The 13,390-nt window shown below is 37.5% G+C and overlaps 1 protein-coding gene across 3 annotated transcripts in view; it reads left to right on the top strand.

Annotated features, from left to right (window-relative positions):
• The window catches only part of LOC111076206 (G protein-coupled receptor kinase 1), a 163,760-nt gene that overhangs the window by 32,730 nt on the left and 117,640 nt on the right, over positions 1-13,390 (top strand). For 2 of the 3 annotated variants that reach the window (XM_041595346.1, XM_041595344.1), the window contains exons 4-5: positions 656-757; positions 823-897. The exons of the other annotated variant lie outside the window; for it this stretch is intronic. In XM_041595346.1, the coding sequence (XP_041451280.1) occupies positions 656-757; positions 823-897 (177 nt within the window). The remainder of the gene's footprint in view (positions 1-655; positions 758-822; positions 898-13,390) is intronic. 3 annotated transcript variants of the gene reach the window in all.

Raw genomic sequence — 13,390 nt, 5'->3', positions numbered from 1 at the left:
GTTCCTAGTGTGACCTAAGTTGGCGTATGCTCTACGGTTACACTGTTTGGTGTTTGTTTACAAACAGAAATCTGTTTAAATTTCAAATGTTTTGCTAAGTAAGCAGAAATGTCTTATTTGTGGGCGCTGTGGAGCTGGAGGGCGATAATGCACACGGCACTATTGAATTCCGATCCTGCAGGGATATGAATCAACATGGTCTTAACTCCTTTTGATTAAATGGTACCGGGTATAAATTAATAAATAATAATATCCATACAATCGGTATTCATTCGACTCCCTAATTAAATTTAATTTATCTTCATTATTGCACTTTTTAGCTGGCTTGCACTTGTTTCCTTCCATATTTAATGTGTGTGTTTTGTGTCATGTCATTACGCGGAAATTGATTTTCAATGTTCCGATCGAGATGGGAATACCATCGGTTGCTTTTCTAGTATGTATCGAATGGCTTTTTCTCGGAACTGGTACCGGTCTGCGACGCCTGCTACGTTCGGCGACCGCAGGGATGATTTCTTATCGGTTTCATACGAATATCATCCCTGATTTCGGTCGACGGAAAATTAGCGCGTCTGAGTACTAGGCTTAAATCACAAATGTTTTGTGAAAGTAAAAACAGGAGCCTGCCTGATTCTCTATATTTATATTTTTTCAGATAAAGTGTTTTGAAAAAACGGAATGTTATGATGAACGTAAAAAACTGGCAAGGGAAATTTATGATAATTTTATAATGGAGGAAATGCTATCACACACTTATGTAAGTAATCTTTGTCGTTAATCGAACCGGTTAATAAATGCGATTAATACTTTTTTGTATTTTAGGAATATTCCAAAGATGCTGTAGCAAGTGTTCAAAAATATTTATTAAAAAATGAAGTTCCGGTGGATTTGTTTGAAGTAAGACTTTTAATGTAACCAGCATATCTGTTAGGGTGCTTTTATTTTTCGCAAGTATAGTTTCAGCACTTTACTATAATGTCCCTATATTGTCGTTATTTTAATACCCGTACTCAAAGAGTTTAGGGTAGGGTATATTGCATTTGTGGTAAAAGTGGATTTCCGACCCCATAAAGTATATATATTCTTAGGTTAGGTTAGTGAGTTACCGTCAACCGTCAACGACTACAGACGTATTTTTGTATCGCTCCGCGGTGAAAATAAATTAAATCAATTAATCGCGATTAATCATAAATTAAATTCGCGAAAAAGCGCTCGGGGTAGGCATGGGTACTAGTGATCGTGCTGCCCATGAATACCATCCAATCGAGTAATAAAGACTAATAGAAATAATAGAAAAGAACAAATGTCAACGTTTAAGAGCACCAGCTCGGTAAAGAGCACAAGCACTGTAACCAAAGCCAAAATGAGCCAAGCCCGGCAACAACAACAAGACGAGCGTCGGCTCTCGCAAGCAAAAAACAACGCGTACTTCTCTATACGCTAGCCAAAGGGAGCAGTACCAACAAAAACTGCATCACTGCAAGTGAACGAGGAGAGAGCACGCTCTCTCTCCCCTGCATTGCAAAGTGGGTCATGGAGTGCTCAGTGCCCATCCCCGACTCGTACTGCCTAACCAGCGATTTGCTAATATCGACAACAACTAGTACAATGCCCTCGCTCAAAACTGTGTCTTCGACCACAACAACGACAACAACCACAACAACAACCACTGCAATTGCTCAGCGCCCGATACTGTCGACCCACTGCGACAAGCCCCAACTCTCCCAACCAATAAGTTCAAAAAATGCTAACGGAGCGTTAATTCAGACTGGGCTCGATCGCTATGTGCAAATCAAAAGAAAATTGAGCCCACAAAATGTGAAGAACAACAATGCAGCTAAAATAACAAAAATAACCGAGAACACTGTGCCTCATAAGGCACTAGCAAACAATAGATTTGCGATACTAAGTGTCCCAAATGAAGATGAGATCACCCAAACACCCAAGGCCAAAAAATTAAGACCGCCACCTATTTATGTTCGACAGGCAAATTGTGCTGAACTGGTCAAAAAAATAACTGATACAATTGGCGCAAACACATTCTATGTCACGTACATAAAAAGGGGCAATATAAATGAAACAAAAATACAAGTCAATGACGAACAAAACTATCGATCAGTTGCGAAATACCTCGAAAATGAAAAAATGAATTACTACACCTACCAACTTAAAAGTAGCAAAGGATTACAAGTGGTTATCAAAGAAATCGAACCAACAGTCCCAATCAATGAGAAATAGATGGACTTAACGATAAGGGCTTCGAAGTCAAAATGGCAATGAACATAATAAATAGAAATAAAATTCCCCAGCCAATGTTTAAAGTAGAACTGACACCTGAAAGTATGCATATAAGTAAAAATGAAGTTCACCCAATATACAAGCTTCAATACCTACTGCACCGTAGGATCACCGTTGAGGAACCACACAAACGAAATGGACCGGTGCAATGCACAAATTGCCAGGAATATGGACACACGAAAACCTATTGCACTCTACGTTTGCGTAGAGTCTGCGTTGCCTGTGGTGATGTTCATCTCACTGAGGCCTGCCCCGTAAATAAGGAGGACCCATCTGCCAAAAAATGTAGCAACTGTGAAACCATACTGCCAACTATAGAGGTTGTCCTGTCTATAAAGAATTGAAAAATCGCCTAAACCAACAAATAACTGCAGCTCGAAACCCGGTCGTCCGACAAAACTTAACATATATACCATCAACTACGACTCCAGGAGTTTCTTTTGCTCAGGCGTTAAGTTACAACAACGGGTCATACGCCTCAGTCTCTAAGCCGACACTTCAACCAACCACAGCTGGAATAATGCAGAATCAGGCATCAAATCAGATCCCAGAAATCTCTGCCCAACATACCCCTGCTAATCCATCCCAATTGCCTAGTGGAATTGAGTCAATGCTGGTAACTATAACAAATACAATGGTAGCAATACAACAAACGATGCAGGAGCTTATGCGCAACCAAAATCTCCTCCTGGAGCTCCTAATCAAACAGAAATCTGTTTAAATGTCCTGTCCAAATATATGTTTCTGGAATGCAAATGGCATTTCTCAGCACAAATGCGGGCTCTTACAGTTCCTCGCTCAACACGACATTGACGCCATGCTCATATCAGAGACTCACCTAACAAATAAAAACTATTTTCACCTCGATGGCTATAACTTCTATGCGACAAATCATCCCGATGGTAAGGCACATGGAGGTACTGGCGTTCTGATCAAGAATCGCATTAGGCATTATCCATTGCCTTCATTTGCTACACCTTATCTACAGGCAACAGCAATTCATATTGAAATTCAGAGCGGCTACCTAAACCTAGCCGCAGTATACTGCCCACCACGTTTCTGCATTTCCGAAACAGAATTTGTAACATTCTTCGACCTACTAGGTGACCGATTTATAGCAGCTGGTGACTACAATGCCAAGCACACCCATTGGGGATCTAGACTTACCAACCCGAAAGGAAGACAACTATATAACGCTATAATAACCCCACGAAACAAGCTAGACTTTATCTCTCCGGGCAAGCCCACACATTGGCCCACGGATCCAAACAAGCAACCCGACTTGATTGATTTTGCAGTTACACGAAGGGTGCTGCAAGCTCAGATTAATGTAGATCACTTAACAGATCTATCATCGGATCACTCGCCCATTCTACTTCACATTTACGACCATCCACAGCTTTCGGAACGCCCACACTTTCTAACTTCTAGCAAAACAGATTGCCTCAAATACAGGAAGTACATTAGCTCTCATAATGATAGCTGCCCAAACATTAATTGTAAAGATGACATTGATAGGTCAGACGAAGCAATCCTCAATGTCACTGGCGGCAAAACACTCAACACCAATATTAGCATCTAATAAACTTTCCAAAAGCAGTCGTATTTCTAGGCAAAGAAGGCTTCGCCGAGAGTGGCAAGCACACAGATCACCTGCCTCGAAAGAGCGGCTAAAAATAGCCAACCACCTACTACGCAGAGCCCTAGAAGATGGAAAAAAACCGAGCTCAAATATCCTATATGGAGCAACTCTCCCCAACTAGCAAACGATTCCCACTATGGAAAGGCATATGCCCACCAATCGAGAGTGAATCACCTTTGCGTACCCAAACAGGAGAGTGGGCTCGCAGCAACAAAGAGAAGGCAAATACATTTGCCGTCCATCTAGAAAACGTCTTCAAACCGCACCCAGCAACGAATAGCTTTGTGCTCCCACCAACCAACAATCCCGAAGCAACTCCGCCTATCATATTCCAATCAGGAGAAGTCACAAGGGTCATTAAAGACCAAATCTCAAAGCAAAAGAAAGCTCCGGGCCACGATTTCATCTCTCCTAAAATGATCATAGAATTGCCGAGCCGAATTGAGTCCAAAACGACTCAAACTAATTTTACCTGAAAAATACCGTTGCTGGTCCAATGCCAAAGGAACACGTTCAGGTACCAAAAATTCAATCCCTTTTCGTTTGCTTTGTTTCCAATTGGCAGTTGGACCCGCAACCTTCCAAAAATTATTTGTTGTCTATTTTTTCACTTTTGAGGTTTGGTTAACGAATTTTAGCGTGGAGATGTAATCGAAGCGTTTTTCGAAACTGCGAAAGAAAAGTTTTCCCAGCAACACCTATAGTTAATAAGAAAAGCGACAAAACGAAGATTTGTTCAACTTGCTGTTAGCTTCCCGGATAAGAACCGGTATATTAGTATATTCCTCTGAAATGGTTGCCCCATTTGGAAATAGGGAAAATTGCTTCGTTAAATATGAAAATATTTAATTAAATGCATATGCATTGGGCTGGGCCAAAAAATTTGTTTGTCAAATTTTGGCATAGCCTAATAAGCATACATATATGTATTTAGCAAGGAGCCGTGGCTTGGCTAATCTAAAATGTACGCATTTATACCATATAAATGTGTTTGTTAATTGTAAGCTCTAGTAAGAATTTTAAACAAAGAATATATTGAGCAACATCTCAGCAGCGTTATCTAATGGCCAACCATGTAGGGACGTTTAGTTAGCATGGGTTGGAATAGATAATAACTAATAACTCCTGAAAGGCTCAATTGTTGCAATGGTTTTTTCTTTTGTTTGTTTGCTGAATATCGCAACTATTTTTGCGTGCAGTCCAATGCTCGGCCAAATATGGCCTTTTTTTATATTCCGCTAAAAATTGAAAATAGTGAAAAAATTACGTTTCTTAAAAAAATCTAATAAAATGTAATCGCAAAAAATATTTCCTTTTTTATCTAAATTCATATTAGATATGTTCTAAAAAAAGTTTGTTCTCCTAGCTTGAGTACTTTTTGAGAAAAATGCATTAACCTTTGCCTTTTAAGCACGGTTTTTTTTTTATTTTTTCAAAAACATAAAAATGGTTCAACTTTGAACAACGATTACACTAGTCAACACGATTTTTCCTCAAGGAACAAAACGAACTTTTTCTTAAAGATTTGGGGCTTAGAAATGGTTTGATGATATTTTTTTTTCTATGGCAGAACTTTTTTTTGAAGAATTTTTGAAAACTGGTATATTTTTTAAAGCTTTTTTCAGAGGTAGCGCTTGTTTTTTTCACATAGCTCTAGTATCTTACGTCTGGTTGTAAAGAACTTTGCTATTTTGAAAAGGTAATTAAAACAGCTAGAAGTTAAGCCCAAACACTTTGTGATTACAGCTTACCGTCTGGGAAATATAAAGCATTGAAATGCTAAAATGATGATTTTTGTGCGGTATTTTTTACGAAATTTTGACTTTAAAAACTCAGGAAAAGTCGAAAAAAAATTATATCCTGTGTCCTCTATTTTTTTGTGTATAGGTGCGTTAATTTGACGTCGTTTAAGGTATCGCTCATTAAAATCTATGGAGAGACTTTGGAGCTAAAATTCGTTAACCAAACCTAAAATATGGAAAAAACGAACAAAAAATACCTTTTGGAAGGTTGCGGGCCCAACTGCCAATTGGGAACAAAGCAAACGAACAAGGGTTGTACATTTGGTACCTGATCGCGTTCCTTTGTTCCCAATGGGCAGTTGGGCTCGCAACCTTCCAAAAGGTATTTTTTGTTCGTTTTTTCCATATTTTAGGTTTGGTTAACGAATTTTAGCTCCAAAGTCTCTCCATAGATTTTAATGAGCGATACCTTAAACGATGCCAAATTAACGCACCTATACACAAAAAATAGAGGACACAGATATAATTTTTTTTCGACTTTTCCTGAGTTTTTAAAGTCAAAATTTCGTAAAAAATACCGCACAAAAATCATCATTTTAGCATTTCAATGCTTTATATTTCCCAGACGGTAAGCTGTAATCACAAAGTGTTTGGGCTTAACTTCTAGCTGTTTTAATTACCTTTTCAAAATAGCAAAGTTCTTTACAACCAGACGTAAGATACTAGAGCTATGTGAAAAAAACAAGCGCTACCTCTGAAAAAAGCTTTAAAAAAAATACCAGTTTTCAAAAATTCTTCAAAAAAAAGTTCTGCCATAGAAAAAAAAAATATTATCAAACCATTTCTAAGCCCCAAATCTTTAAGAAAAAGTTCGTTTTGTTCCTTGAGGAAAAATCGTGTTGACTAGTGTTATTTGAAAATGTATGTGCTCAAAAAACTTTATTGTACATTTAACAAAATTACAATCTTTATCTTGCCTTACTTTTCGCAAAATTACAATACTCGACAAAATTTAACTTTTTATTTACGCTTCGAACAGAACCGACTTTTTCCGATAGATTAAATTTTTACAGTCGTACTCAAAAAGATTTAAGAATGAAAAGTGAATGTGTGTAACGCAGAGAAGGAAACGTTTCCGACCCCATAAAGTATATATACTCTTGATCAGCATCAATAGCCGATTCTATGTCTGTCTGTCTGTCTTGATGAACGCCTAGATCTCAGAGACTATAAGAGCTAGAGCAACCAAATTTTGTTTCCAGACGAATGCACTGTTACAAGTATATTTCAAAATTTCGCCCCGCCCCCTTCCTTCACCACAAAGGACGACAATCTGTGTCAGTCACAATTTTTAAGATACGATAAAACTAAAAACGCAGAGAGAACGTTCAACCCGGACATCGTCTGCGACAGCACATTCCACCACAACAGCAGAGATTCAAATGTACACACATTCGAATCAACATCCGGCGAGGACCGAAGCCAGCAGTCTCCGGTGTCGAAACACTATGTACACTTTATGTACATTACATACTAAGTTTCAACCCTATAAGTAGGGAAAAGATGAAATAAAAACTTCAGTAATTCTCTGCACGAAAAAGAGAGAAGTCGTCTTTATTATTGAAAGCAGAAGCCCATCATATTGCTGAAACCCATCCTATTGGACCAATGCTATTGGGCAACATCATCTTCATAAGCTCACAAATTTATTTACCGACTGAATACTGGTATAAAAGTAAATTCGCGTCCATAGAAGCGACTCACACGTTCCTTCTCGTTTTTTTAAATTTATTTTTTGTTGTTTATAGGTGCATATTAATTAATGAAGAAAATGCTCATCTGAAATTGGTTGATAAGCCCTCCGAAAATCATATTTTACCGTTTTGAACGTTGCTCCAGCCGTTTCTCCATAGAATTTTATGAAGAATACTTTAAACGACGCTTAATTATACAAGTCGAATTAATGCTTGCATTTCAAACAGAAGTGAGGAGTGAGAGATTTTTTGGTGATTTTTTGGTCAGAGTCTGGGCCCATGAGCCTGGGGGCCCCTTAAGCTCAAGGGCCCCGATGCGCCGCACCGTCTTTCACGTACGTAGCTACGCCACTGTGACCAATTTTTCTCTGATACCTTCCACTACGTTTATTATTGCTGTTGTACAGCTTCTTCCCACACGAAAACCTAACTGTTTGTCAGTCAAGAGTTTATCAGCTGTCAAGTACATTGTCAACTGACCAGCATTAGTCGTTCTAACACTTTTGATAAAAAAGGTAGTATAGAGATTGGCCTGTATTCGGAATTGGTAGTATTTTTGTTACTTCCCAAGAATCAGGAAATATTGATTGAGTCAATGCTATGTTGTATAAGGGGGGTTATGTATGGCAGTATTTTTGGCAATAACAATTTTATAAATTTTGGATTTATATCATCAATTCAGTGGCATTTGAATTAATTTTTAACATTGATTCGAGGACATCTGACTCAGTTACACATGAAAAACTAAAACTCATATCACAGGTACCATTATCACAAAAGCAGTTTACATCATCACAGTTTCTATATAGATTTTGGGGCAAGTGCTCAACATAGTCAGTTTAAGTCACTTCAGGTACTTTGCAGTCTAAAAATTGTTCATTGAGTACATCAGGATCAACATCACAGATGCGTTCATTGTTGGATTTACCAATACCCAGCTTCTTAATGTAGGACCATGTCTGCTTGTCGCGTATTTTTATTAATATTCTAATTTGCGTGTTGAACCAGGGATTGCCACGAGGTTTATCAGTTTTTGCTAGAGGTATTGATCTATTATATAGGTATATTATATTATTTTGGAGGACAGTCAATTGTGAGTCAATATTAGGATTGTTATATATAGAGTCCCAGTCAAATGTATTCAAGTCAGCACTTAACAAGGCATAGTCAATATTTTTAAAATCTCTATAAACTATTATATTTTAGTTTAAGTCTGTATTAAAATTATAGGTCAAGAAAATTAAGTCATGTTTCGAAAACATTGGCATGGACAGCTGACTGAACGTAGAAACATTGTGACTATGGTTTAAAAAAAATAAGTGAAGTAAAGTATCACAGTAATTAGAAAAATGGGTAGGTTCAGATGTATTTACTAACTTTAATCCCATAGCTAATACGTCATCCGATAAGTGATTTTCTCTCATTATATTACTGTTGAAGTCCCCAGCTAGTATTACATCTGTGTAAGTAAGTGTCAATGTCGATAATAAGTCAATTAAATTGTTATATGCTATATACCGCTGAGGTCTATACACGCAGCCAATTAACATTTTTGAGGAGTGTATTGCACTGGAGACTTGGACAAATATCCATTCGACTACACTATCACTAGAGTGTTTACATACAAATTTTGCATTTAGACGTTTACTTACATATGTATATGGCTACACCTCCTGCGTGACTATGTCGATCAGATCGAAACAGGTGATAGCCAAAACATTCTACTAACACATCATTAACATGAGACGAAAACCACGTTTCAGACACACATATGACATCGACATTGGACTGGACAATACCTAAATTCGTCAATCTTTTTAGTCAGGCTTTGGGCATTAATGTGGCACACACGCAAACCTGTTCCTATCACTATCACTATCATCCATTGTCAGTAAGGGGAGATAATGTGGAGAGAGTGAGATCCCTAACAAAGATTATTAGTAGAAGATAATGGTTCTTAAAAATAATGTTGAGTAAGAAAATTAACTTAGATAATCTAACGAAAATTATTGGTGTTGTTGGGGCCTCCGGATGGGGGCGCTTCCTCAGTCGCAACATCATTGCTTAGGCTCTGCAGGGCATAAAGATCTTCCATGCTCCTAAGGCAAACAAATTCGACGTGTACACTCTGCCGAACATAGACAAGAGCGCGCTGGGTGAAGACGGCTGACAAGACATTACGCTTCTTCATCTTCATGGCCTCCTTGATGATGGTGTAGCTGCATCTATTGAGTTGCTTATTGATGTAGAATGGGGTCTCGGACTGGATGCCAAGCAACAACAAGTGGTTGTTTAGTCTGTCGTCCATGTTCTCCAGCCCGTTTCAACAACATGATCAGTGATCAGAGATCAGTGATGGATTTCTTCAAGTAGTGTTGGTAAACGCACATGATTTAGTGTTTTTGATGCAAGAATTCATGGATCAGATTTTGAGAAATGGATCGTGAATATAGTACGATCCATTGGTCTCGTGTATGAAGCCTAGTACTCAGATCCAAAAGCTGTTTGGAAGCAAACAAATGTCATATATTCTTCCAGCGGCCAGTTGTGTGACCAGAGGTGTACACTGCATTCGGTACGGTTACACTGCTCAGATAGGTGCTTGGTTTTGTTTAAAGTTAATAAAATGCACTTCTTCGGATCGGGTCGCTCTTCCCCAGGCATATCCTGGGCTCTCCAATATTTTATTGGCAAGGTAATGTGTCTGACTATCAGCAGCAGCAGAAAACAATGTTTGTTTTATATTTATGAAAATTAAAAAAAAAAATAAATTATATATTATTATACATATATATATATAATATGATACTGCATGAATTAGATTCTATTTGTCTTCATTATTCAAATATTTTCTTTGGTTTTTTGTTCTCATATTGCATTGTTTGCTTCGTGTTTTCTGGCAAAATATATAAAATTGATATAACTTTCGAGGTGGGTCGAAAGATACCAGCAATACAAGCAAATACTTCGGATCCATTTCTAGTATATACCGGCCTTTTTGTTTGTTGATCTGAGTACTGCCACTAACCATACAGTATATAGATGTGCCAGTTCATACGACGAACGTGTCGCAGCTGAGTTTTCTGTCCCAGCTCCCAGGGCTCCCAGCTCCCTTCGGCTCTGTGAAGCTGAGGCATTCGGGTCGGGAAACAGGCCATTCGGGTCGGGAGCTGGGCCGTTCGGCATGTATGACTCATGTCGGGAAGCGAAAGCAAGCTGAGCATTGCTAATGTATGTGCGTAAACAGACACGAAACATTACAATACTCAACACAATTGAACTTTTTCTTTAGGATGTGGACCAAAGTGACTTTTTCTGATAGATTTCGGAATTTAAACATTTTTTTAGTACTTTATTTTTTTTTTATGGTGTAATTTTTTTTAAAGAATTGTTAAAATCTGGTATTTTTTCATGGTTTTTTTCAGAGGTAGTGCTTCTATTTTTCAAATAACTTTAGTATCTTATATTTGGTTGCATAGACAAAATAAGCTGACAAATGCAGCAATAAATCATACCCAGACACTTTGTATCTGCAGCTTAACGCCTGGAAGATATTAAGCTTTCAAATTTCATAATTTGTTGCGGTTTTTTTTTTTTTTTTTTTTTTCGAAATTGTGACTTTAAAAATTCTTGAAAAGTCGAAAAAAAATTATTCTTGGCCAACATTTTTAGTTTAGATAGACGCATTAATTAAGCGTCGTTTAAGGTATTGTTCATTAAAATCTATTCATTTACCATACCAAAAACATGAACAAAAAATACCACTTGGAAGGTTGCGAGCCCAACTGCCAATTGGGAATTGGGATCGCGATCAGGTACCAAATGTACAACCCTTTTTCGATTGCTTTGTTCCCAATTGGCAGTTGGGCCCGCAACCATCGAAAATGTATTTTTTGTTCATTTTTTCCATATTTTAGGTTTAGTTAACGAATTTTAGCTCCAAAGTCTCTCCATAGATTTTAATGAGGGATATCTGGAACGACGCCAAATTAATGCACCTATACACAAAAAAATAGAGGACACAGGATATAATTTTTTTTCGACTTTTCCTGAGTTTTTAAAGTCAAAATTTCGTAAAAAATACCGCACAAAAATCATCATTTTTGCATTTCAATGCTTTATATTTCCCAGACGGTAAGCTGTAATCACAAAGTGTTTGGGCTTAACTTCTAGCTGTTTTAATTATCTTTTCAAAATAGCAAAGTTCTTTACAACCAGACGTAAGATACTAGAGCTATGTGAAAAAAACAAGCGCTACCTCCGAAAAAAGCTTTAAAAAAAATACCAGACCTCAAAAATTCTTAAAAAAAAAGTTCTGCCATAGAAAAAAACCATAATTCTTTAAAAAATTGTAAATCCCCATATCTATCAGAAAGAGTTGGTTTGGATCCTTGAGGAAAAAAAAATTCGATTTTGTCGAGTAGTGTTATAAATCTTAACATTTTTTTGTAAATTATAAAATACTGGTTTTGAATAGCTTGATTAATTCCTCATTGAAGTGTGACAAAAGTTTTCCCAAATTCAACAACGACTTATGCAACGAGTTTTCGGAAAACGAGCCACTGTGCGCTGAACTAATGCACATATACAAAAAAAAAACGAAAAGGAACGTGTGAGTCGCTTCTGGGGACGCGACTCTACTTATACCCGTACTTATGAGCTTATGATTTTTTAGAATTTTAGAATAATTTTCTACGATACTGAGTTTTTAGTTTTAACGTATCTTTAAAATTGTGCCTGCCACAGATTTTCGTCCTTTATGGAGGCGGAAGGGGGCGGGGCGAAATTTTTATTTATTTAGTTAACTAGTTCGAAAAAAAAAATACCGCAAAAAATGATGAAATTTGACTTTGGAATCTTTCAGGTGTTAAGCTGCAGATACAGGGTCGGATTTATAGCTGCAATTGTCAGCTTTTCAGAACTGCAAAGTTCTATGCAAGCAGATATAAGATACTTAAGCTATGTGAAAAATAGAAGCACTACATCTGAAAAAAACCATAAAAAAATAACAGATTTTAAAAATTCTTTAAAAAAAAATGACACCACTACTAGAGAGTGTCCCGTTTGAATTTCGAAAAAAAAATTTTTTGGCCCAGCCTAATGCACACATTTTTCTTTTAATGCTCGACAAGATTCGAACGCGTTTTTCTCGTCCGTTGGTGAGTGATACAATCATTGTATCCATTGTATCGGCGTTGTTCTTCAGATGGCAACGGCAGATCAATCGTGATGAAAGTAAATGGAAACAATGACGTTATCGATAACCGCTGGATCGTTCCATATTGTCCGCTTTTGTCGAAAACATTCTCAACCCATTTCAATGTTGAGTACTACAACTCCATCAAATACGTTTGGCAAATATGTGAACAAGGGGAGCGACATGGCGGTGTTTGGAATTGTCGATTGGAATGCAAACGACGACCTGACGAAATTTTATCTTGAACGTTATGGGACGATCTACTAAACATGACGGGAACGGAATATGAGAATTTTACACCCTCCAATTATCTAAAAATAAATATATATTAAACGTATTATTCTACTCACTTCTCATATAAGCAAGCTCAATGTGCCACCGTGAAGCGTAATCGTGCCGCTAGTATATTATATATTCTTCATCAGCATCACTGACCGTGTCTTTATAGCCATGCCTGTCTCTCCGTCCATTTGTCCGTCTTGTTTGACCCCTAGTTATTGAGTAACCAAATTTTGTTTGCAGACTCCTGTGAAATCACACTTTATCAAGTGAATCAAATTTCGACCCGCTCCCAGAAAGGACGAAGAATGAATTGTGTCATCCACAATTCTTAAGATAAGAAAAACCCGAAAACGAAGAATCATAAAGAATGACCATATCTACCAGATGGCCGAATCAGATCGGATTATTATTACACACAGAATGAACAAATGAAATGGCTAACCTACCCCTTCCCCTACATCTCGCGCTCTGGCTA

This window comes from Drosophila obscura, unplaced genomic scaffold (genome assembly GCF_018151105.1).
Source record: "Drosophila obscura isolate BZ-5 IFL unplaced genomic scaffold, ASM1815110v1 contig_56, whole genome shotgun sequence".
Classification (NCBI taxonomy): Eukaryota; Metazoa; Arthropoda; class Insecta; order Diptera; family Drosophilidae; genus Drosophila; species Drosophila obscura.
This window is presented reverse-complemented; position numbering and strand designations above follow the sequence as displayed.